Below are 27,466 nucleotides of genomic sequence, written 5' to 3'. Positions count from 1 at the left end.
TACCAGCAGCATTCTATTCATAAGGACTGGACTCAGAGGACAGGCACTGAAATGCTAGCAATATCACTCTGACTTATCCTGGTTTGATCAATCACACACCCCAATCGTCTGATACTCCAGGGAGACGGCATGTACATTCAGAAGAGTATATGAATAAATAATAAATACAAGTTAGTTAGGGAAAAGATCCTGGGATTTGGGGGGAATCAGGAAAAGCTTCAGATAACAGGTAAATGCCTTGGCTATATCTTAAAGGATGTGAAGGGTTCATGAGGTGAAGAGGGGGTGCAGTCTGCATATAGGAGATAAGCAAAGCAAAGGCAAGGAGACAGGAGATGGAAAGGAACAGCTTATAGTTAGTTATACCAGTGCATATAGTGTCAGGAAGAGGAGTATAATGAGACTGAAAAGATAAATGGAAGCGCTTGGCTTTAAAAGCCAAACAGAGGTGTTTATATTTTTTTCCTAGGGCTTAATAACATTTATGGTATCTATTTGTTATTTTAATAACATTGGTTTTCTATCTAGGAGAAAATATAAACCTTGTTTGCCTTCAGTCATAATCTCTATGTGGATGGTTACCACGTCTATTTATCCAGCCCTCATCTCTTTTGAACTACAGTCTCGCATTTCTAATTCCTGATGGAATATCCCCACTCTAAAATCTCCCACAAGCACCTGAAATTCAACATGTTTAAAAGTGAATATATATCTCCCCCTTCCCTGTTCAAGTCCCATCACTCCTCTCAACATCATGGTGAACACTACCCTCCTCCTGGTTATCCAGATTCAGGACTTTGGAGTCATCTTTACCTCTTTCCTCTTTTTCATCCTCTAGTCCTAATCTGTTCCCAAGTCCGGTTGATTCTTCTAGACATCTTTTTTATCTGTCTCCTTTGCCTGCCTCATTCCACCATTATCCTTCTACAGACCCGCTTCACTTTTCTGATCAATTCTACTTCTCTCTCTAATCCTTAATTCATGAAACTTCTAAAATAAACTTTCTAAGGCACAGGTCTGATTGTGTCATTTTCTCCACTCAATAATCTTCAGGAGTTCCCTTCCACCTTGATACAAACTCCTTCTGACACTCAAGACTCCCATAAACTGGTTTCAATTCACAGTTCTTACCTTATTTCACAGTATTGCTCTTCAAGCTAAAATGGATAATTGGCTGTTCTCCAAACTTAAAATGCCCTCTTCTATCATTTGTGTGAGCCCAGGTTAGAATACATTTTCTTCTCATCTTTTCCCAGCCCATATTTTTTTTACAAAGCCTTCCTTGAGCTCCCCCAGATGTTAGTGTTCTCCTTTGTCATATTTTTGCAATACACTTTCTCTGATGTCTCCCTCCTCTTCTTCCCTCCTCCCCTTCTTCCCTGAATCATCCTTAACTGTGTGCATTTTGTATCTCCTGGAGGACAGACAGGGAATTCTTTACCTTTTTCTTTGTATTCCTAGTGTTATAGAGTTGTTTCAGCTATATTTGACTCTCTGTGACTCCATATTGGGTTTTTGGCAAAGATACTGGGGTGGTTTACCATTTCTCCAATCCATTTTACAGATGAGGAATTGAAGCAAATAAGGTTAAGTGAATTGCCCAAGATTGAATTTGAACTCAGGTCTTCTTGATTCCAGGCCCAACACTCTATCCATTGTGCCATCTAGATGCCTATTCCTAGTGTCTGCCATAGTTTTTTTTTTTTTTTTTTTTTGTACACAACAGAAGCATTTATTAAAAGTTTGTTGAACTTTTTAATGCATTTAGTATTTTCTATTAAATTTATCTGTGCTTTTGTCATCTTTCAATAGAATATAAGTTCCATGAAGGTAACAGCAAAAACATCAAAGTTTGCTATCTCTTCCAGCACCTAACTGTTGTAATGGGAAAATGACTGGTTTGGATTCAGAAGACCTGTGTTCGCTTACTAACTTATGACCTTGGCAAGCTTATTTAACTAGCCTGGGTCTCTACTTTCTCATCTTCCAAATGAAGGAGATCACAATAGATGCCCTTGAAGGTCCCTTTCACTTCTAAATCCATGATCCTTTGAGCTCACAGTGCTCTGAACAAAACATGTATTGCATAAATGAATGATTAGAAAGAAAAACAAGAATTTCTCAAAGTCAGCTTTATTAATGGAAATGTTTAAAAACAATTACAACCCTTAGGAACTTCCCTCAGATAGATGAAAATGAAACAAGATATATTCCAACTACCTTTTGCCCCAAATTTCCACAAACTGCAGCCCATCACAAAATATAAATAAGTTCTATTTTTCCCTACTTAAGGGTAAATGAACTCCATTCTTCACTACTCAAGGGTGTTTCAGTTCAGTTGCTTGAAAAACCTATAAAGCCAAGATTTATTAGATGCATAAACCTGTTTCATGCTTATAGGAACCCATGGAATTAACCCTTATAGCTTCAAAGCAAGAATAGAACTGGGCCAGTGAACAGAGTACACATAATTTCAATGTTTGTGATTAACTCAAGTCAAAATAAGTAATTGCCCCTGAGAACAGAAAGACTATAGATAGCAATGAAAGGAACAGTGAGAATCTCCACAGATATCAGACACAAAGGAACCAAGAGAAGGTACACTGCAGTCGGTAATTGATATTTTTCTTTGCCTCCTTCACTCTTCTTAGTAAATATGGAATAAGATGCTTCCTGTCTTCTCCAGTCTGGTGTGGATGTGAATCTTGGGAAAGCACCAACCAGTTACAATGAGTTTGTACAAACAAAATGGTCTGTTGTGTCAGGAATCCAAGGCCTTTTCAATGTCTCAAGATCCAAAAGTAAACAATGTACATATGAACAAGGAGCACTAGTTATCCACTTGTTATCCCTTCTGAATCTTGTATTCTGTATAATCTATGGAAACATTACAGTAAGACTAGATAATGATGAGACACTGTAGTCATGAGAGCCATGGGATCCAGGGAAGAGAGAAGTGAATAGTATGCTTCCTGGCAGTTTGATGAATAGAAAATGCTTCCATCACCTGGAGCACAAAAGGGATAGTATCTGGAGAGCAATGAATGAGCCCATGCACCAACTCTGGAAAGACTTGGGAGAAATGGAGAACAATGGCGATACTCTTCCTTTAGTACTCAATTCTACTCCAATAGAACATGGTGCCCAGGAGAACACAGAACTAGAAAAAAAAATTTAAGAGGTCATTTCATTAGAACTATCTCTCATGTTTAAGAGAAGACAATATTCAGGGTTATGCAACCTTCAAATTTAAGAAGTATGCTAAAAGGACATTGGTAAGGAAGAGATATTTCTTAAAAGCTCCTAATTATCTATAAACTCATTGCTATTTAACAGCCCCAAATATCTTCACTCAAAAATCTTCTGCTACATTACACAGCCTTTCCTGTTCCCTTATTTCTGAATCAGTCCCCTTGGAAAACCCTCTTCCTTTAATTACAAATATAGTCCCAAATTAATGGATTCTAACTTCACTGTGGATCAGTTCCTAACGAGACTCTTGCTATTGGTGTTTTATCTATTACCCCAAAGACAGCTTCCCTTTCTTATTCTTTATTAACATATGGTATATAGCATATATAGTATATATATATACTAAATATACATATAACATGCCATATATGATACATACTATACATAATATACCATATAGTATATTATACTATACATACACATGCACATACATTATACACATATATGTATTATACAATATATTATAAATATATTCATTGTATATGTGTTTATATAATTATATATATATAAATTATATATGCATATAATATACTATTTAAATGTATATATTTTTGGGGGAATAGGAATGGTCTAGACCTGTGATTTCATTGACCTAGGGAACTTTAGGTAAGGAAAATGTCTTTATAAATATAAATCAAAAGCTGGTCTGCAACCTATAGCCAGATAGTTGAGAAGTTAAGTGACTAGTCCAAGATCACAAAATCAGTGCATAGCAGTGATGGAACTTTGAACTCAGATTTTCCTGACTTTGAGACCCTTCCTATGTCATTTTTCTTCTCTGCAATAGTGGTGAAAAGTGTTAGTTAGGACGTTGATAATTCTCTTTTGTAAAATATAGTTTACAAAGCTTATGGACTTAACAGTTTCCAAAGTGTTTTGTTCATGTACCTGGGCTCTTCCAAGACTTGATTGTGGCAAAGCCTTAGAAAGGCCCAAAAGAAGGTGGGGATGATTGTGGGCTACTATACTGTCTCTGCTTATGAGATCAACCAAGAAGGAAACTAGCCTACAATGACACAACTACTAAGTGTCTGTAGTGGAATTTGGATCCAATTCTTCTCATTTACAAGGGCAGCTGTCTCATCCCTATGTGTTCCTTAATGCTTATAATTATACATTCTGTATATAACTACCACTTATAAAAGGATATATGAAAAAGGAATTTTTGGGAAAAGGGAAACTGTTAGAGGTCAAAGGAGGGGCAGCAATCAGCCTTCATTTCCATAAACTGATTTCTTAAAACTAAAAATTAAGAATATAGAGACTTAATAACACCTTTTATACTTTTGTTATCTTCTTGTCATTACAATTCATACCAGGAAATACTTACAGTCCAACAGAGAATGGCAAATCCAAACCATGCAACACCCCAGGCGTGTCGATTCATTGGTCCAGAAATCAGTTCGTAACAGCCCTGAGAAAGAACCAAGAAGCAATTAATGTTGAATCATACCCCTTCAGCAGGATGTGGAAGGAAAGGATGATAAGGGATAGATTACAGCATTATTGACATAATAAAACAATTCTTCTCTTGAGGCATTATGGTATAGTGGAAAGAGTACACTGGTTCCAGAGCAGAATCACAGGGATTCAAATCCCAATTTGAACATTTAACATTTGTATGACCTTGAACAAAGTCAATCAACTTACATGATCTTCAGTTTCCTTATCCTGTAAAAGGAGTGAGTTCAATAAGATGGTCTCTGAGATCTCTTTCAGCTCTTGATCTACTATCCATGTTCCAACTAGACAACTCAAGTTTGTTTTATTTTTTAAAATATTTTTCCTAGTTACATGTTAAAACAATTAACATTCAGTTTTTTAAATTTTGAGTTCTTAATTCAGCCATTCTGGAGAACCATTTGGAACTATGCCCAAAGGACTATAAAACTGTGCATACCCTTTGATCCAGCAGTGTGACTATTGGGCTTATATCCCAAAGAGATACTAAAGGAGGGAAAGGGACCCACATGTGCAAAAATGTTTGTAGTAATCCTTTTTGTAGTGGCTAGAAATTGGAAACTTAGTAGATGCCCATCACTTGGAGAATGGCAGAATAAATTGTGGCATATGAATGCTGTGGAATACTATTATTCTCTAAGAAATGACCAGCAGGATGATTTCAGAAAGGCCTGGAAAGACCTATATGAATTGATGCTAAGTGAAGTGAGCAGAACCAGGAGATCTTTATACGCAGCCACATTATAAAATGATCAATTCAGATGGACTTTGCTCTCATCAGCAATGAGGTGATTCGGACCTCATTTCAATGCTCTTATGATAAAGAAAGCCATCTGCATGCAGAGAGAGGACAGTAGGAACCGATTATGGGCCACAACATTTTCACTCTTTTTATTGTTTGCTTGCATTTTGTTTTCTTTGTCATTTTTTTTCCTTTTGAATCTGATTTTTTTGGTGCAGCATAATATTTGTTGAAATATATATAGAAGAATTGCACATGTTTAACATATATTGGATCACTTGCCGACTTGGTGGGGGAAGAGGGGGAAATTATAACACAGGGTTTTTTAGGAGTGAATGTCAAAAAATATCCATTTACATATTTTGAAATAAAAAGCTATAATTAAAAAAAATTGAGTTCTAAATTCTTTCTTCCTCCATCTCTTCTTTTATCCCTATTCTCTCTCTGAGATGGCAAGCAACTTGATATAGGTTATACATGTGCAATCATGCAAAACATATTTCTATATTAGTCATGTAGTAAAAGAAAACAAACCAAAAAAAAATCCATGAAAAAAATAAAGTGAAAAATAGTATGCTTCAGTCTGTATTCAGATTCAATCAGTTCTTTCTCTGGAGGTGGATAGCATTTTTCATCATATATCTTTTTTTTTAATAACTTTTTATTGATAGAACTGGTAATTTTTTACAACATTATCCCTTGCATTCACTTCTGTTTCGATTTTTCCCCTCCCTCCCTCCACCCCCTCCCGCAGATGGCAAGCAGTCCTTTACATGTTGAATAGGTTACAGTATATCCTGGATACAATATACGTGTGCAGAACCGAACAGTTCTCTTGTTGCACAGGGAGAATTGAATTCAGAAGGTATAAATAATCCGGGAAGAAAAACAAAAATGCAAGCAGTTTATATTCATTTCCCAGTGTTCTTTCTTTGGGTGTAGCTGCTTCTGTCCATCTTTGATCATTTGAAACTGAATTAGCTCTCTTTATCGAAGAGATCCACTTCCATCAGAATACATCCTCAAACAGTATCATTGTTGAGGTATATAATGATCTCCTGGTTCTGCTCATTTCACTTAGCATCAGTTCATGTAAGTCTCGCCAGTCCTCTCTGTATTATCTTCCTGGTCATTCCTTACAGAACAATAATATTCCATAACATTCATATACCACATTTTATTCTGCCATTCTCCAATTGATGGGCATCCATTCATTTTCCAGCTTCTAGCCACTACAAACAGGGCTGCCACAAACATTTTGGCACATGCAGGTCCCTTTCCCTTCTTTAGTATCTCTTTGGGGTATAAGCCCAATAGAAACACTGCTGGATCAAAGGGTATGCACCGTTTGATAACTTTTTGAGCATAGTTCCAAATTGCTCTCCAGAATGGCTGGGTGTGTTCACAATTCCACCAACAATGTATTAGTGTCCCTGTTTTCCCATATCCCCTCCAACATTCCACATTATCTTTCCCTGTCACTCTATCCAATCTGACAGGTGTGTAGTGGTATCTCAGAGTTGTCTTAATTTGCATTTCTCTGATTAATAATGATTTGGAGCATATTTTCATATGTCTATAAATAGTTTCAATTTCTTCATCTGAGAATTGTCTGTTCATATCCTTTGACCATTTATCAATTGGAGAATGGTTTGATTTTTTATAAATTAGAGTCAATTCTCTATATATTTTGGAAATGAGGCCTTTATCAGAACCTTTGATTGTAAAAATGTTTTCCCAGTTTATTGTTTCCCTTCTAATCTTGTCTGCATTTGTTTTGTTTGTACAAAAACTTTTCAATTTGATATAATCAAAATTTTCTATTTTGTGGTCAATAGTGATCTCTAGTTCTTCTTTGGTCATAAATTCTTCCCTCTTCCACGGGTCTGAGAGGTAAACTATTCTATGCTCTTCCAATTTATTTATAATCTCATTCTTTATGCCTAGGTCATGAACCCATTTTGACCTTATCTTGGTGTACGGTGTTAAGTGTGGGTCAATGCCTAGTTTCTGCCATACTAATTTCCAATTTTCCCAGCAATTTTTGTCAAATACTGCCTTCTTATCCCAGAAACTGGGGTCTTTGGGTTTGTCAAACACTATATTATTAAAGTTATCGGTTGTTTTGTCCTTTGAACCTAACCTATTCCATTGATCAACTAGTCTATTTCTTAGCCAATACCAGATGGTTTTAGTAACTGCTGCTTTATAATATAATTTTAGATCTGGTACAGCTAGACCATCATAGATCTTTTGGAATTGTCTTTGGTCATGGTATTGCTGACAATAGTTAAGTCATTCATCGTTGCTCATCACACAGTGCTGGCCACTACATAAGACTGCTATTATTGTGTATAATATTCTCTTGTTCCACTTCACTTTGTCTCAGTTCAGAAAGCACAGTTTAGCACTGCTTTGCTGAGGTGGGGACCCAATAATTTTTGTTGACAATTTGTAATGAATACATTTAAGTTTTTCTCTAGTTGGTAATCAATCTATTTAACAAAAGTGTAGTTCTTTTGGCCCTTGTAGTATTTACATATGTAATAAGAGATTGGCCAATGATGGTTCAGTTCTAGAACTATATGCAATCAGTTCTCCTTGCTGCAAATTCACCTGGAGGGTTTTGTGAACCTGCCTCTAGATATGAGTGATGATAGTGTAATGGAGGTGCTTGTCAAGGGGGAAGGAGGGGTAGTGTTGTGTTCAGCTTAGAACTGATTGTTCAATTTTCAGTATGAGTATTTATATCTCAAAAATTACCAAGCCACAAATCAGGTCTTTATTTGTTGTTTAATTTCATTAATTGTTTAGAATTAAGAAAATGATAGGTAAAATGTTAAATAATGCAGATTCAACTAAAAAGTGTCATGTATAATATTTTTTTTCCTTCAGAGAACTAGTTGTTAAACATTTACCAGCATGCTCATGGGCCCTACCACCATTTCAGAACTTGCTAGGTATTCTGTGATTATTTCCTGTTCAGGTACTGAGTAGTAAAGCAAAACTTTTTAGCCCAAACTGAGTAAGCCTACATAAGGCCAAATTAAGCTTTCTTTTTCTTTGTGATAATTGATTGTGGGGTAGAAAGGAGATTAGGAGAGAATGGGGACTGTTTAAACTTCCAAGTGAGGAGAGAGGCCTTTTGTATCCACAAAGCTAACCAGAATGCCTGAAGCACAGTGGGAGCTTAATAAAGCTGATATTAAGGTGATAACAAACTGATTGATTAGCCTGCTCTGTGGCCTTGAACACATGGTTCTGTCATTTCATTCATTTTTTTAAAGTGAATAAAGTTTGGAGATGGAATGGATTAGGTCACATCCATGTAAGTTGGAAGTACTTCCAGAGGACTAGGGATGGAAATCCATACCAATGTTTGCCAGCATCTGAGTCCAATAAGAAACAGAGCCCCAAGGAACAACTTGTGGGATCCAGCCCAGCAGGAAATCAACCTGACAGTCTGGATGTCATGTTTTGCAGCAAGGCAGTGATTCATTCAGCAGCTATGTCCTGTCCAGAAGGGAAGTTGGTGAGCCAAATGGTTAGTGGCAACCACTTAAATTTGAACCTGTTCTCCTTCATAGATTAAGGTAGTAGAGGAGACAGTGTGCTCTGGGTTATTTTTTGAGGAACTAGAGGGAGAAGAAAGAGGACTTGTGTTTGTACTTCTGTTTACAATTTTTTTGTAAAAGCTGATTTGTGTTAATTGCTTATTAATGATCTTGAGGAAATATTAGTCCTTGAAGAGATGACTAGTCCTGGCAAATGATATTTGAGCATAATCTCTGACAATTGATATGAGGTAAGTGAGGGGGAAACAGGCTGGAATTGGGGCTCAAGGCCGCAACACTACAAGAACTTGTCATTTGGTATAGAACCTGCAATGGTAAGATGTAAACAATGTGCTGTGGGGACCTGCCTTGCCAATACATGTGAAAACAAAGACTCACATAATTTACTGGACTCCATGTACAATAACTTTAGTTGAACATTCCTACAAGAATTTGTTACTCTGCCTCAAAAGCAAAAACAGAAAATCAACTCACCTATAACATGTTAGTGAATCTAAGCAGGGCCATAGATTTTGGTAAAGAACATTTACTAGTTCATGACAAATTTATTCATAAATAAATGTGATCTGATCACTTTTAACCAAGAGAATCTTGTGAGATTTATCATAACTCACTCAGTGTTATCAATCAATTCCACAAAAGAACACAGTAGAGAGAAAATGATCTTGTGGCATGGAATTAGTTCCTTAAGAACAATGTTCTAAGTAGATGATTTTATATTATAGTGGAGTTTTTTTTTAAATTATTGTAAAATGTGGTTATAATTCACTATAGAAAAATCACCATTAACATTTATATAGTGTTTCTAGCTTCATGTTTGAGCCTTACAATAACTCTGTAAGGCATTTTTGCATATATTACTGTCCTATTTTATGGATGAGGAAACTGAGACACAAAGAGGTTAAATTATTTACCTGTGGACATATTAAGTTTCAAATGAGATGACATTTAAATGTATTTCTTTCTAATCATTCTGCTCAAGCTTGACATGAAACATTCTTCTTTCTTATTTAAAGCAGCTAGATGGTACAATGGATAGATTACTAATCATGAGTCAGGAGGAGTGCATATGTGGCCTTAGACACTTATTAACTGTGTGACCCTGAGTAAGTCATTTTACCCAGTTTGCCTGAGTTTCTTCAATTGCAAAAAAGAATAGCATCTGTCTTACAGACTATTGTGAGGATCAAATGAGATGATATTTGTTAAGTGCTTAGCTTTATGCCTGGCACATACTAGGTGCTATATAAATGCTTATGCTCTTCCCCATTGCCTGATTCCAAGTCTAGCAGGTAAGTCCACTATTCCAGGCTACTTAGCAGTACATCCCTTTTGCCACTTTACTCCCCCGGTCCCCTATGATCCAACTTCACTGGCCAACTTGCAGTTCCTCACATATGACTCCCCCTCTTCCATTTCTGTGCCTTTCCCTGGCTCTCCTCCATGCCTGGAATACTCTGCCCACTCACTCTATCTCTGAATTTTTCTGACTTCCTTCAAGATTCAACTCAAAGCCCACCTTCTCCAGCTGTTTAATGCCCTCCCTTTTCAGATTTCCTTTCTTCTACTGTTTACCTTCTGGGTTGTTTCCTGCCTCCCCTCCATTATAATGAGAGCACCTGGAGAAGCCTGAATTATGTCCTAGTCTTTCTTTGTGTTCCCAGCATTTGGCACAGTGGCTGGTATATAGCAAATACTTAAAAAATGCTTATTGACTTACTACTGTGAATTACTGTGTTACAAAGTTGTCCAGAATGACCTTCTATGGGCTAGATGATTTCTTAGTGGCCAAATCAAAAGGCCTTTTCTCAATCTCTTTGTCCTTTCAGTCATGATTGATACTGAAGAATTTTGTATTCCAAGATCTTCACTGTAGGTTTCATGACAATGGTTCTTCTGTCTGACTGCTCCTTCTCACTTGCCTCTGCTGGATCTTTATTTTTACTGCCCCCACTAATCAGAGCACAATTAATTTTCAGATCTTTATGTTCAATTTTATCTTTTCTCCTGTCCTTCAGCATTGCATCTCCAGCTCCCTATTGGACATCTTGAATTGGATATCCCACCAAGATGGTTTTTTATGCTAATAGCTTTTTATTTTTTAAATGAATGTAAAGATAGTTTTCAACATTTATCCTTGTGAAACTTTGTGTTCCAAATTTTTCTTCCTCTTTTCCCACTTCCTTTCTCCTCTAGACAGCAAGTAATCCAACATAGGTGAAACATATGCAATTCTTCTAAATATATTTCCATATTTATCATGCTGCACAAAAAAAATCAGATCAAAAGGGAAAAAATGAAAAAGAAAACACAAATACCAAACAACAACAACAAAGATGAAAATACTATGTTGTGATCCACATTCAATCCCTATAGTCCTCTCTCTGGATGCAGATGGCTCTCTCCCTCACAAGTCAATTAAAAATGGTACCCAAGATCTTAAACTTAGCATATCCAAAATTGAACTCATTATGTTTCCCTTCAAACTCTCCTCTTTCCCTAATTTCCTTATTACTGTCAAGGGCATTACCAAACTCCCATTGTCCGAATTTGCTATGTAGATCTCATTCTTGATCCTCACTTTTTTCCTTCCCCCCATCAATTCTATTTTTGCAACATTTCTTGTATACATTCTCTTTCTCTTCTCTGCTACCCTCCTTACATGCAGACTTTCATCACCTCACACCTAGTTTATTAGAATAGCTTTTCTATAAATCTCTTCTTACTCCAGCCATCTTTCACTCATCTATCAAAATGATCTTCCTAAAGCTTAGGTATGATCATTTCACATATTGCATCACTGAAAGGCTGTTGGTCTAGTATTGTACAGGCCTAAGAAATGTGATGTCAGAGGGCAACAAGAACAATCTTAAACATGAAATTCTTGAAAAAAATCTCAGCCACTTACTCTTTCTTGCCAGTTTTGCCTCTTTTAATACCTCTCCATAAGTTATTAGTTAGTTGTTTGAAGCAGTTTTTTTATTTATACAAACTTACTTCACTCAGGGTGCAAAGAGTACTGGCTCATCATCAGTGCATTTGGGGATTTAGAAAATAAGTCTATGTTCCCATTAGCCAGACCATTCCTGGCTTTATAGATCAGCAGACATGACCGGCACTTAGCACAATGTTTGGCCCATAGTAAACACTGACCTACTCTACCATAGCTAAAGACTTTTTGGCCTGTTGGCATAAAATTGCCTCTCTTCTCACCATCACTTTACTTTTGCTTCTCTGGGCCTCCTCTGTTTTGTTTAAATCTTCTGAAAGAAATTCAGTGACCAGAAATGTGCATGGATCTATAATCTCAGCAATGTGGGGCAAGTTCTTCCAGTGATGCAAACTGTATTACATCCATATCTGCCCATCCAATGAGACTGTCCTCTGAGCATTTCCACAGATCTGCTACAGGAAGCAGGGAACTTGACTTGTAGGAAACCTTTTTCATATTCATTTTATATTACATGCATATCAGTGGAGCTCAAGATCGGCCCATTGGTTATCCCTTCATTTGCCACATTACCAGTCCATCTGTGGTTCCAGTCATTAAATTTATAAGATGGCAATCTTTGTACCACAGCTCCTATGTAATTTCTTATTTGTAATGCATGGCTCATGCCTATCGATGCATTCATCCATTGATATTTTTGGGGACCTCAAACTTTATTTTATATGAGGATAGGAAATAGACCATAAGCATCCTTATCTCTTTCCCAATCACTATGACATTTTGAAAAACACATCAGACTCTATTCAGAATAACTTATTTTGTGACAGGCAACAAAACCAGATCTGGCTTCAGAATTCAGAGGTTATGGATTCAAATCCTTCTAACATATGAAGCCTCATGTAACTCACTGAACCTCTCAATGCCCCCAGGCAATTCTTTTAAGACCATATATTGCTGAATAGTTGCTACCTTGCATTGTAGAGGGAATTTGTTTATCAGGAATTCCCTGAAACAATGAAATTACAGTTTCAGTTTCCATCTCTCCCCATTCTCCATTGCTTCTATAACATTCAGGTAGATGTTAATATTTTTTCAGTTTGTACTTACAACCAAAGGATATAGAAATTTATCTCAGATTAAACCCTCTGGTGCATTCCTTTGAACTCTCTTAATATTTTACTCATAGCTCTCTTTTATACTCATCATATTTTCTTTTGCTTTCATTTTTTAAATACATACACATCCTAATTTTGACTGATTGTACTGGATGATTTACATTTCTGGAACTCTCTCTGTTTACCTTTGCCTCCTGGCTTCCTTTAAGTCTCAGCTGAAGCTCAGCTACCTTCTGCAAGAAGCCTTTCCTGATCCCACTTAATGCTCTTCTGGGATTATCTCCAATTTGTCCTGTATATTTTTTTGTACATAACTTCATCATCTCCATTAGAACAAGGGCTGCTTCCTTGCTTTCTTTATATCCTAGATGCTAAGCGCAGTGCCCAATGATATGTCACTGCATAGAAATTGAAGAAACTAAGAAAGACCTTGATTTAGAAAAGTCAAGGCTGTCCATTATATATATCCTGGGCCATTTCCTATTATTTTGACTTTTGTCTTGCTGAACTTCATGATTCTGGAGGAGTGAGGCTTATGATTTTCTGCTACTTTGTCTTACTTAAATCCAGGCAACATGAGAGTCAAAATATTCTGATGCTGTCATTGTTCTTCTCTGAGAACTAAAGGAACAATGACAATGATAACATAGTAGTGGCTTAAAATGTTAGTTGATGATTCAGGCCAATTCCAGTGCTCTTGTGATGGAAAGAGCCATTTCCACCCAGAGGAAGGGTTGTGGGGACTGAATGTAGACCACAACATAGCATTTTCACTCTTTTTATTGTTGTTTGTTCGCATTTTGTTTTCTTTCTCATTTTTCCCCCCTTTTGATCTGATTTTTCTTGTGCAGCATGATAATTGTGGAAATACTTATTGTACATGTTTAACATACATTGGATTACTTGTGTCTAGGGAAAGGGGTGGAGAGAAGAAAGGGAAAAAAATTTGGAACATGAGGTTTGGCAAGGGTGAATATTGAAAATTATCTATGCATGTTTTGAAAATAAAAAGCATTAATGATAATAATACATATATTTTAAAGTTAACTGGTAGAAGGAAATGATCTAAGAGTGTGAGAGCTGAGCACCATCTGGTGACCAACAGAGATACTGCAAGCTCCAGGAAAGTTTAGTTTCTGCTGGGGAGGACAGGAGGTCTGCTTAGGTGCACCAAATTAATTCTGATGAAACCCCTGGCTGGTGTTTTAAGCATATGGTCAATGAATTAGCAAAAATGATATTTGCACCGGCCTGTTGGCCAACTAGCTAAGTGATAATTCGTTTTCTGTGGAAAGCAGGACATAAGCTAGATGTGGGCTATCACTATTATACCACTGTCACGTACATTTTGCCTTTCAAATTCTTAAAGATAACTAGTGACTTTCCCTCCTAAACCTTCTCTTCATAATGACAGATATTCATAATCATTTTGAAGCAAGATCTGGAGCCCCTTCATCATCCTGATTACGCTCCTTTGTTCTCCCTAGCTAGTGGGCCATTCTACCAGTCTTTAGAGAAAAGGCACTTCTTACCTTGCTGTGGTAATAACCGGACACCCCAAGTTTACAAGCGTCGAGATTGAGCGGCTTATAGAGAGTGTCCATGACGCAGCACTGATGAGGCCAGGGGTAGTCGGCATCATTATTCACATCTCGGAAGGCTGAGTTGTACTTTTGCCAATCTGATGGACCATTGACCCCACAGCACTTTTCCTGTCCATGGAAAATAAAGTCAATATTTCTTTTCATGATCCCTGCTAAAATATTCATTGGAATAAATTAGGTATTAAAGGAGAAACATAGATCAAATATCATATTACAGCTTAAACTCACTCACAGTCCTCCCATTAAAGCTTATTAAGAGTCTCTGTGTGGAAAAAAGGGAAAAAGACATGATTAACTTTGATGATCCTGAAAAGATGATTTTTTTCATCCCAGAAGTAAAAGCCCATATCTTCTTTCCTCTTCCTTCCTTCCCTCCCTTCGTTCCTTCCTTTCCAAGAAGAGTTTAAGCTCCTTGAGAGCAGGAACAATTTTTGTACAAAAACTTATTGGTTTTATATCCCCATAGTAGGTGCATAATAAATTGCATTGAATTATATTGAATTGTCACATTCAAACTGTGCTTTATATATGTTGTGATACTTAGTTTAGTTTTGTTATCTACAAGTGTTTCTATTAATAAAGGACTCAACCAGTATTTATTAAATAACTACTATGTATCATGGACTGTGCTAGGTGCTAGGGATACAAATGAATTAGAATGATCAAAATATATATAAAGGAAAACAAGACAGAAAGGTATCAGAATTCTGACTAAAGAGATGACTGGTAGACCAGAGAAACAACAGTGAAGCATGTCTCTTTCCTTTTGATAGAGAGGTTGTGGGCTATAGATGCAAAATAAGGTATACATGGTCAGATATAGCCATTGTGTTTTTACTTAGATGTATTACTTAATTACAGCAAAAGTTTTATGAAGTGGAGGTAAGGTGGGAAGGACTTAATGATAAGTGATTGTTAATTAAGACATCAATAAAATATTTTGAGGCAGGTTGGTGGTTCAGATATGCTAATTGTGTGACCACAAATCACTTTGTCCCTTAGTTTCTTCATCTATAAAATGGAGATAATAATAATACCAACAGGATATTTGTAAGGGTTTTTGTAAGGAGATATTTATAAAGTGATTCGCAAACTTTAAAGCAGGCTAGTTTTATTATTATTATTTATTAAAAGAAAATGATATTATATATAATACAATGTTCCCTAGGAGCTATTTTTCCAGCAATAAAGAGAGGCTGACATCAAAAATATGTGTGCATTTATAAAGTGCTTTGCAATCTTTAAAGCATACTAGGTATTATTATTGTTATTATTTATTAAAAGAAAATGATATATATTAATACAATGTTCCCTTAGAACTATTTCCCCAGTAATAAAGAGAGGCTGGCATGAAAACATGTGTGCATTTATAAAGCCAAAATATGTGTGCTTTTTTTAAAAAAGACAGTATTATTTTAATTATGAACTTGATAAATACCAACAAATGTGAGCATTTCCAAAAACACAAACTAGAAAAAGAGGCTTGTTCATAAAAACACAAATCTCCATTGTATGAACCTTTTTGTTTCTTTTTAAGTATAATCCACACATTACTTCCTAAAGTGTCCAACTTGTTTGTTTTCCCTGGAGTCTGTTAAAAATACTTCATTGGTTCTCCATTTTTATCTCTGCCTATTATTAATCCTCTGTCTCCTATGACTCTCTCTTCCCCATTAAAACCTTCTCCTGTAATTGACAAGCAGCCAAGGAAAACAAATATGCAAATTGGTGATGTAAAAAAAATGTTTATCTCATGAAACTGGTCTTGAAAATAGCTTTCTGATTGATCAATGTAGCTCAATGGCAGCATCATAGGACTAAATTGTCTTAAGTTTGATTTTTATGTATTCAAGAGTTTATATTCAACAATATATATTTTTATATCATGAAAGGCAGCATAGCTTAGCAGATAGAATAGGGGACTTGTAGCCTTAAAGACCTAGTTAGAATCTTTCATGTAAGACTATGCCCATGAGCAAATCATTTAAATTCTCTGCGCCTTAATTAAATTCTCAGAGCTCTTAAATTCTTCAAGTTCTGATCTTCACTGGAGTCAGGAAAACTTGAATTCAAATCTTGCCTCAGATATTTGCTAGCTGTGTGACCATAGGCAAGTCACTTTGTATCTTTGTTTTCCCACCTGACATCAGCACCTTATAGGGTTATTGTGAGGCTCAAATATGTAACAATGCATTTCCTATATGTTAGAGAGTGGTACAAACTCAGCAATTATTACTAATTAAAATTTATGACCACACAATGGAGTTTTTTCTCTGTTGCATTATATTGCTATTGAGCCATCTTAACTATTATTTGGTCTGATGTCAACATACCTAGAATTCTGAGGAAATCAAAAAGCTCTTTGATTTTGCATAGTTTATGGTTAATATTACAATCAGTCAAATGGCAATTTGCAAATGAACAGGCTTGGGATGTAGTGGGAAGAATACTAGACTTGAAGTAAGAGGAATTTGGTTCCTTTCTAGTGACTTCCTAGCTTGAGATCTTAGACAAAATGAAAAAATATCCATCTTCGAGGGGTTTACATTCTGTTAAGGAGAGATGAGATATACATATATAAATGTATGTGAAATAAATATAAGGTAATTTTTTGGGAGAGAGGAGGCACTCTCAGAGAGATGTATTCTCTCCAGCATAGGAAGTAAGAGCAGTGTTTTAATTAAAATTTAAAGGAAAATAAAGATTCTAAGAGGTAGAGAGGAGGCTGCACAAGACGTTGAAACAAAAGTTGTAATATTTATGTTAGGAAGAGCAAGAAGGCCATTTTAGTTGCATTAGAAAGGAAAGGTAGGTTGTAGCCAGGTCTTGAAGGACTTAAAGCCATAGTGCCTTTTGCCCTATATCTACTGGATAAAATGGATAAACTAGAGTCCTGGGGTCCTCGGCTACCTGCTATATGACATAGGCAAGTTAAAGCCTCTCTGAGCCTCAGTTTCCTTAGCTATAAAATTATAATAATTATGTCTGCAATATATGTTTATTGTGAAGCTCAAATGAGATAATATAAAATGCTATAAAATGTCTATTACAGTTATACTTATTATTTAGAAACAATGAGTCATAATGGATAGATGCTGACTTAAAATCAGGAAGAACTGGGATCGAATCCTATCTCAAATACTTCAAAGTTATATAACAGGGGGAAAATCACTTAACCACTTTGAATCTCATTTTCTTTATTGAGGTTAGACCAAAAATTATGGTTAGATTACTTAATAGTAATATATTGCAACAGAGGAAAACATCTTTTTTTGTCTGTGAAATAGGACAGATGTTCTCAGCTTGTTATGAAGGTCAGGCGAGGTAATGTAGAAAAGTATTTTACAAACTTTTAAACTTCATATGAATATTAACTACTATTTTTATTATTAATGGTGATAAATTTAAGATGAATAAGAGAGTAGCCAGAGGATTCTCAGGATATTCCAGCTTTTGGGATCAGGGAAAAGAATCATTTAGTCAACAATTAAGTGCCTACTATGTTCCAAGCGCCAAGCTAGATGATGACAAAACAAAAATAAAAATCATTTTGATTTAAATGTCTTAAAGGGGAAAAGATAGATTGCTTTTAATGCCTTAGACTGGTACTGAAGTACCAGTAAGTACTTGGATGTAGGAAGAGGCAATCCAACTAAATTTAGACATTTAAAATTAGAAATAAGTTGAGCTATTTTTAGTTATTTTTGTTCTGGACCTTACTGTTTTTGGTATAATTTAAACTTTGAAATATGTTTTTCTTGAAGGTTAATATCTAGCACAAATATAGCTGGAACAGAAAACATATGGGTCCCAGAATATTATTGTTATTATTATTATTATTTTACAAAATTATAGTCAACTTTATTAGTAAGGCTCTGATTATTCCACTTGTAGATTTTTTCAAAAGCTTTTATTCCCTTCCTGCTTTTCAGAAAATTAATTTCTGTTCAGTGGCTCAGCCAAAGAGTAGACATCTGTAGGGAAATGAAAACAAAACATTAAACATACTAATTTTCTCCCTTTTACCAGTTCCATTAAAATATTTGGTGAGAAGAAGCTGAAATTATAGATGCTATTCAATTTTTGAAATAAATATTTTCAAGCACACATATAAGTCAAAAGCAAATTTTCATCAAACAAATCCTTTTCCTGTTGACTTACATAGTAAAATTAGTGATATATTAACATGGAAATATATACATAGTTATGTATGTAATAGTATTTATGTATAAGTATATATTTGTATGTAAGTATATATGCATGTATCTATATCTATATAATTGTGCTGAGTTGAAAATCTTGAGGAGAGATTAAGTCTTGAGCCTTACTTAATAAGGCCAGGCTCATGATTTACTGGATATATAAAATTTTTTAGGTCTTTGGATCCTCTGAATAAATATTTGTGGTACCTTAGCTTTCAGTACCTTAGCTTTCCTTCTCCATTTTCCCTTTATCTAGGCACTGTATTTTTTTTTTTTTTTATTGATAGAACGCATGCCAGGGTAATTTTTTTACAGCATTATCCCTTGCATTCCCTGCTGTTCTGATTTTTCCCCTCCCTCCCTCCACCCCTTCCCCCAGATGGCAAGCAGTCCTTTACATGTTGAATGGGTTGCAGTATATCCTAGATACAATATACGTGTGTAGAACCGAACAGTTTTCTTGTTGCACAGGGAGAATTGAGTTCAGAAGGTATAAATAACCCGGGAAGAAAAACAAAAATGCAAGCAGTTTATATTCATTTCCCAGTGTTCTTTCTCTGGGTGTAGCTGCTTCTGTCCATCTTTGATCAATTAAGTAGGCACTGTATTTATGACATCTATTAGAGATGGGTTGCAATATCATACTTAACCAGAAAGTGACCCTCTCTTATACATAATATACTGATGGATTAAAATTCCTTCAATGCAAAGATTTGAGGTCTTAAAACATGTTTTTCCTGATATATGTGTACAAATTAAATAGTCTGTAAAAAGTATTTGCTTTTTTTCCCCCAAGAGAGATAACTGTGATGGTTCCAATTTTCAATGATTCAAATAGTTCCAAAAGTTTTTGAGGGGGACAATCTGCAAATAAAGATTATTCATATAATCTCATGGAATATCATGATTTAACTAAACAATCAAAATGTACGTAACTTTTATGATATTGGAAGACAAAAGGGAAGTCAATGATAGGTAAAAGAGCTAAACTGAAATCCTGATGATCATCCATCTCTGCTACTAAAGCTTCCCATCTTTTTCCCAACTGATTCCGGGTCCAGTCAATGAAAGTGAAGAATCAACCAAAGGAATGTGATGATCACATTATAATAGTAAAATAGTTAAATTTCACAAACATCTATCATCTTAATACACGGTAGACCCAGGAAGTACCAGATGAGAATGCCAGATATTAAAGGAATTCAGAAATCTATTGTTTATATATTTTTGCATGTTTTCTAAAGTGTAAGGACTTTAGAATTATCCACTTTTTTTTTTGTAATGTAAATAGAAGAATATAAATTTTTGTCATGTAACATCTTGACATTTTCTAGGCCATGTTTACTCAAACAAATCTTACATGACTATCATCTCAATAAATGACACCAAGATCCATATATCTCTATTCCTGAGATGGGGTTTTTGATATATGAGCCTCAACTTTATTTGACCTCAAACCCAGGCTACCATATCCTGCCCAGTCATTTAAAAGCCATATTCTCTGTACTATAGCTACTACCATCCCACTAGAAGTTGTACTCTGATCTTAGGCCCCTGGACTCTGTTAAGTGACTGTTGGTCTTATCTTGCTCAGAACCAGGTCATTTCCAGACCAAGTCTCTTCAAGTCATCTCAACCTACCCTGGTCCATCCCCTACTAGAATGTAAATTTCTTATGGAATGACACAGTCTTGCTGATTCATATTTGTATCTCCAACATTAAATTCAGAACAATAACCAAATAAAATAAATATATAGAAAAAAGAAGACTACACATAAAACTATGAATCTCTTAAGTGCATTTTTTTCCTCTTTTAAGTATATAAGAAAATTGATATGTAACTTTCAAAGCTATCCATGGTTTCTTCTGGCTATCTTTGTGTTCTCGTTTGTCCATTTAAAAATATTTCAATCACCCTCTTTTCTTTTTCTTTTTTTTTTTTTTTGGGAGGGGACACTGCTATTTTCTCAATTCACCACCCCAGTTGAAAAAAAAAAGAAAAACCTGTGTAACAAAAATGCATAGTCAATCAAATTTCTGCATTGGCCATCTCCAAAAAATATATTCCTCATTCTGCACCTTCAGCCATCTGTCCTTTCTCATTGTCAGAGAAAGCCCTCCTCTAAGCCCCTTTAGTGACCTGTTCACATATGGAAGGGCCTCAGCCACAGGCTATCATATTCTCACCAGGAGCATCAGGCGGTCCCAGGTTTTGGTCACTTCTCTATTTTTCCATATGTCATCATTATTGGACTGACTTTTGTTCTGGTACCTTTCCAACATCTGCCTCAGGAAGAGATTGGTAGTGAACTATCAGGAGAAAAGATAGAATAGGATTAGACTGACAGTTCCCAGGCTGGAACTTTAGAAACATCAAAATACATGTGAGCTAAGAGGTTCTCTGGAAAGCAAAATTGTATCCAGTAAGTTCAGGTGAACTCTGGCTATGAGTCTGCTTTTGGATGACAAGACCAGTATAGGAGTACCACAACTGAGCCAAAACAGAGAGTACTTTAAAAATTGGTTTACGCTGAGAAAGGAGAGGGAAGAAGGCAGAAGAGAGAATAGACTCATAACTATTATGACAAATATAATTGGGTTGAGTGGTGAACTCAGGGATGATGAGGGTTGGCAACAGATTATCCATCATAATTGAATATAGACATGTTGAATGAGTGGGCAGGGCCCATGTCCCAGAAAGTCCCTCAAATGCAAATGATCTTTAACCCCTTACTTTTCAACAAGGGGACAGAAGCAAAGAGAAGTGGAAGGTGAGGGGTACTGCCATGGGGGAGAGGTGTGCAGTGGTGATGGGATACTTGGAGACAGCAGTCAGGAGCTGTCCAAAGAGACTAGGGGGTATAGATGTAGGGGTTGTGTGGCACAAAGATGGTGGAAGACAATGAGACCCAGGAACTGTGGGCTGAAGGATTGTCCTGGAGAGAAAGTGTGCCCCTTGAATGTCGGCATCCTGGGGAATTGTCTGTTTGCACCCTTCCTGATTATGGCTCTGAGAGGGAAGGGAAATAGAGAATTAATTATGGGTCAAACTCAGATTGTATCAGAATGATAATTAGAAAGTATCCTCCCAAACTCCCTCATACTTACAAAATCCCGTTGCACAGCTGCTGTGATACTAGATGCAACTTCAAAGGCATATACTATAAACATCAAAATAAAATACTGAAAAAAGAAGCAAAGTACAAAAGTTATGTATCACCCAAAGACAAGTCTTTTTAGAACAGATTTCTTTTTTTAAAATGTGTACATTCATTAATACATTATATATGAGCCTTTCTGCTAATCTCTAGTAGATCTAATTCTTCTCTTTGCATTATGTGTTTAGAGACATTTAACCCAAACCCCTTATTTTAAAAATCATGGGATCATAGATTTAGAGTTAGAGAAGATGGAACACAACATCTTCATCTTACAAATGAGGAATCTGTGATCCATAGGGATTAAGTGACTTGTACAAAACCCCACAGATCACCAGTGGATGAACTAAAATTTGAACTCATGTCAAGGAGCAAAAAGCTACTTGATGGACTGACTCCCTGCTTTGTCTATACAGGAGGAGCCAGAGGCTTTGTAGAATTGAAGAGAAACCAAAGGTATGGCAAGACTCCTAACTCCCAAGTATAACAGTGTACGGTACCAAGAGGAAATTTTATAGCACAGTAAAGCTGTTATCCAGAATAATCTGGGGAAAACCCCTTTTTGAATTTGTGAAAAGTCTGAATTGTAAAGAATTAGCATCAAGTTTAGCTACTATTTCAGCTACATCAGAGAGAAAGTTGTTTGTCCCGCATTTGTCCTTATTTTAGGGAACTCTTGCCATGGCAAGCAGTTGGATTTAAGTGAGGGTGAGTTGTGTAAAGTCACCAGCCTTACTTTGTCTCCAGAGCCATCTGGGTCCTGAGCAGATATAGACCAGGACATGAGTGGACATGACTCTCGATGCAGTGTGGAGACCTTGGCCCTTTTAAGCTAAGGTCTTTAACTGGTTTCAGTTTGACTGAGGCAACACCCAGAAATGAGGTAAGAAATGAGGCAGAAAATGGCCCTTTTTGCTTAATCAAAAAAAAAAAAAAAAGATCAATCTGAAAGGGGAATACTTTCTGGATTTCTAGACAAAACAGAAACAATTGCTGTTTACATTCACTCTGAGCCAATCAAAGTCTGAAGACCCAGAGGCACTTGATCTGGAACCTATTATTGGTCAATCTATGAGAACCAGAGTGATTTGGGTTTTAGGCACAGTCCTTGAGAAAAGGTCATTTCAACTACATCACAGAGAAAGGTTGCTGGTGAATGTTTAATAACTGGCTCTCTGAAAAAAATGTAAATGTGCCATAATTCTAACCTTATTCCAAATGAGTAACATTTTCTTCACCACCTTCTTAACAATAAAACAATAAATTATGCCCTAAATTATAGCATTTGCTAATTTCTGAAGTGTAAAATGCTTACACTGAAAGTTTAACAATCAGCTCCAGTTAAGAGTTAGCTCCATCGTAGAAGGAGGCAAACTGGACATGAGACACATACATACCAACTAATTTGCATTCTCCACTTACAATCCTCCTTTCCCAAAGTTCATGTAGAGGATTTGGTAACTAAAATGATGATTGCTCTTCTTTTCTGGGTGATCTGTCTCTACACGTTCACATATAACTATTCTCTGTCCTGCTGGAGGATGTGACATTGCCATAAAAGTCAGATTTATTTTTGTTGAATCAGAGCCTTTTGTTTACTTATTTTGATTAGTATTACGGGTGCTTTTCTATAAGTCCTATACTGTATGAGCGTCTATATTTATTAATTTATTAATTTTAGAGGGTAGAAAGAGGGAAAAGGGAATTGGAGGAAACTTTTTCTTTTAAAATTAAATTTAAAAAATTTCAATGAACAAAAATCTATTTTTATCTCTCCTATATCTTACCTTCATTGAAAAAAGGAAAATAAAACCCTTATAATAAATAGTCACAATATTATTTTTAGATATGGCTAATAGGGGGATTTATTTTATATGACTATACATATTGGTAATGGATTTTATTTTTCTTACTGTCTCAGTGGTGGAAGGGGGTAGGAAAAAGAGAGAATTTGGAATTGAAAATAAAATTTAATTAAAAATAATATGCATAGTCAAGCAAAAATTCTATATTGGCCATATATATATACATATGTATGTGTATATATATACACATATGTGTGTGTGAGTATATATGTGTATATACTCTCACACACACAAACACATCTTGAGTCCATTATCTGTTTGTCAGAGGGTGGATTCATCATCTGTCTTCTATAATCAGGAGAACCCATTTCTACATGTATTGGTACAACAACTCTGAGAATTGGATCACAGATCTAGAATTGGAAAATACCTCAGAGGCCATCCAAGCTATATCCCAACACTTCTCCCATTTTACAGTTGGAAACTGTAGTTACTTGCCCAAGGTGATTTAGGTGTCAATTTGGCTCAAATTCTCTGACTCAAGAGCCAATGCTTCTGAACTCTTTCTGTACTGTTTCTTTTTTTTTCTTTTTATAATAATAGCTTTTTGTTTTTAAAATTATATGCAAAGATAGTTTCCAACATTCATCCTTGCAAAACCTTGTGTCCAAATTTTTCTCCTTCTCTCCACCCTTCTCTCCCCTAGGCATCAAGTATTCAATATAGGTTAAATGTGGGCATTTCTTCTAAAATATTTCCACATTTATCATTCTGCACAAGAAAAATCAGATCAAAGGGGGAAAAATGAGAAAGAAAAAAACAAGCAAGCAAATAACAACAATAACAAAAAACGGTAAAAATACTATTCTGTGATCCACATTCAATCCCCATAGTCCTCTCTCTGGATGCAGATGACTTCCTTCCATCTACTGAAATTGGCTTGAATAACCTCATGACTTTTCTGTTACTAAGCTATTGGGGGTTCTGAAAAGATGGCTGGGTCAAAGCAGGAACAGATTCTCTTGCTACTATTTGAAGTTGATATATTGTTCCTCTGCCTGTGGCCACCTTTGACCATCTATGAGAAGTGAATATAAGTAGGAAATAGAGGGAAGAGCCACATTTTTCTTGTATAATGCAAATAATGAGAATTTAAGTATCCCCTTTGATTTAGGCAGGTCTATCCCTAGGCAAAATTGTGTCAACATATTAAGTTTGTTTTCTCTGGCACCTCTCTTCTAATCCTATCTATCCCTCTTCTCTTCATTTACTGTGGCTTCTTCTCCTGTGTACTTCCCTCTCCCAGCTCTCAAGTGGGCTCATGCTGCCTTCTGGGAAAAGGAAAGGCGATTGATATTGTAATTTTTACAAATATTAGTGTCTCAATGTTTTGTTGTTCAGTTGTTTCAGATTCTTTGTGATCCATTTGGAGATTTCTTAGCAAATAGACTGGATTTGTTTGCCATTTCCTTCTCTAGCTTATTTTACAGATGAAGAAATTGAAACAGTTAAGTCTCTTGCCCAGGGTCATATAGTTTAAGTGTCTGAGACTGGATTTAAATTCAGGTTTTACTGATTTAATCTAGCACTCTATCATCTAGCTGTCCTAATGTGTTAGTTACCTTTTCCCAGTGACATTTATATTTTCCAAGTTTTTAGAAATATAATCCTAAATTACATAAGAATGAATTTCTAATTTTAGGAAATTCACGATATGTGTAGTCTTCAAATGAGGAATGATAAATATTGTGGGGAGGAATTTCCATATGTAAAGGAATTGAAATTTCCTTGGAATAAAGACTTATCTGCCCTTAGCCTGCTATCTTTTTTAGCTAGGTAAAAGAAAGACTAACTCTCACTTTGGATATACACATTCTATCAGGAAGCTAAGATTATGCTCTGAAGAATATTAGCATAGTATCTTTTCCCTTTACATATATCCCCTTTGAGTCCTGAAAGGACTTCATATGTCAAATGCAGCATCTCATCTATGTAAGTGTATTTTACTTCAAAACTGTTGTAATTACACTTGTCCCCTCAGCTCTTCTGTAAGGGTTTAACTGTACTTAGTGAACACACACACATACAATTTGGGCAGTGTAGATCTTACCGCCAGGAGTATTTTTCTGCTTGATTTCATGATGCCCACAATACCAAGAACAGACAAGCAGAAGAGGCAGATGCCCACAAAGATGCCAATCCAGGCTGCTCCATAGATATCATCATTATCAGTAGCTTCCAGCAAAGGGTAAAGGCTGTGTTGGTCTGATACAAAGAAGATGCATTCTGCTGTCAGTGCAATGCCGCACATCTGAGGGGTTGAAAGTCAAAAAAGTCAAGTCAACAAGCATATTTTAAGGACATAATATATGCCAGGCACTGTGCTAAGTCCTGGGTCACAAAGAAAGGCAAACACAAGTTCTTCCCGTCAAGAAACTCACTGTCGAATGAGCGAGACAGCAAATATAATAGTGTATAAAGAAGATATATACAGAATAAAGTGGATATTGTCTCAAAGGAAAGGAACTAGCATTAAGGGGAACTTGGAAAGGCTTTTTGCAGAAGATGGGATTTTAGCTGAGACCTGAAGGAAGCCAGAGGACTGAGACAAGGTGGTAGAATTAGTTAAGAATGGGGGACAGTCAATGAAAAAGGCAGAGTAGAGAGATGGAGTTCAATGTTATGGAATGTAAAAAAGAGGATAGTATTGTTGGACCCCAGAGGCTATGGTGGGGAATAAGGTCCATAACTTCTCTTTCAGGAGGTGGGTAGCATCCTTCATCATTGGTTCTCTGGAATCATGGTTGGTCTTTGTGTTGACTAGAATTTTCAAGTTTTTCAAATTTGTTGCTTTTTTAGTATTGTTATCAAGTTATTGCCTCTTTCTGCTGTCTTCACTCTATGCAAATTCATGCAAGTCCTTCCAGATTTCTCTTAAACCATTCCCTTCATAACGTCTTACAACACATCTTAAAATACAATCATATTCTATCACATGAATCATAAAGCTCTTTTTTCCTGCTTTATCAATTAAGTTTATTTGATATGCTCACCCTATCCCTTACTAAAAACTTTCACCTCCCATCCTTTTACTCAACTTCTCCTGCTAAGATGGACAAGCAGACAAGGTGGATGTTCACAAAGATGCCAATTCAGTCTATATCATAGACGTCATTATTATCAGACCTGTCCCCTGTGCCATGGGGACAAACAGGCCAGAGGTTTCCATTATCTATCCAGTTATATCTTTGATTGCCCTTGTCTGGAGTGCTTCTATGCCTGAGTAATTTATCTAAAGCTTTTCTTTTTTATTGTTTATTACCATTTGTTGTTATTGACTTCTTTTGTGAATTTTCCACTAAATCCTCAAATTGCTGATCCAATCTGAAGCAAACACATAGGATCATAGATTTAGAATCTGAAAGGATTGTAGAGGTGCTAGGAGTAAAATTCAACAAAATATAGACTGAGGTGCATTTTCTCTGAGCTACATGAGGGCTTATTAGCAGATACTACTTTCAGGTCTAATGGATTGCCTCCATTTAACCAAAGACAAAGAAATGAAGATACAAGTTCCTTTTATAAATGTAGAGCAAAGAAG

At 36.0% G+C, this 27,466-nt stretch overlaps 1 protein-coding gene across 1 annotated transcript in view; it reads right to left on the bottom strand.

Moving 5' to 3' along the window:
- Positions 1 to 2,117: 2,117 nt before the first annotated feature.
- Positions 2,118 to 27,466, bottom strand: part of UPK1B (uroplakin 1B) — a 44,486-nt gene continuing 19,137 nt past the window's right edge. The window contains exons 3-8 of the mRNA XM_051985342.1: positions 25,976 to 26,176; positions 22,011 to 22,085; positions 21,090 to 21,212; positions 14,628 to 14,807; positions 4,583 to 4,666; positions 2,118 to 3,160 (exon numbers count right to left, since the gene is read on the bottom strand). Of these exons, the coding sequence (XP_051841302.1) occupies positions 3,110 to 3,160; positions 4,583 to 4,666; positions 14,628 to 14,807; positions 21,090 to 21,212; positions 22,011 to 22,085; positions 25,976 to 26,176 (714 nt within the window). The 3' untranslated portion in view covers positions 2,118 to 3,109. The remainder of the gene's footprint in view (positions 3,161 to 4,582; positions 4,667 to 14,627; positions 14,808 to 21,089; positions 21,213 to 22,010; positions 22,086 to 25,975; positions 26,177 to 27,466) is intronic.

This window comes from Antechinus flavipes, chromosome 3 (genome assembly GCF_016432865.1).
Source record: "Antechinus flavipes isolate AdamAnt ecotype Samford, QLD, Australia chromosome 3, AdamAnt_v2, whole genome shotgun sequence".
NCBI lineage: Eukaryota > Metazoa > Chordata > Mammalia > Dasyuromorphia > Dasyuridae > Antechinus > Antechinus flavipes.
The sequence above is the reverse complement of the archived record's forward strand: the minus strand, read 5'-3'. Positions and strand labels throughout refer to the sequence as shown.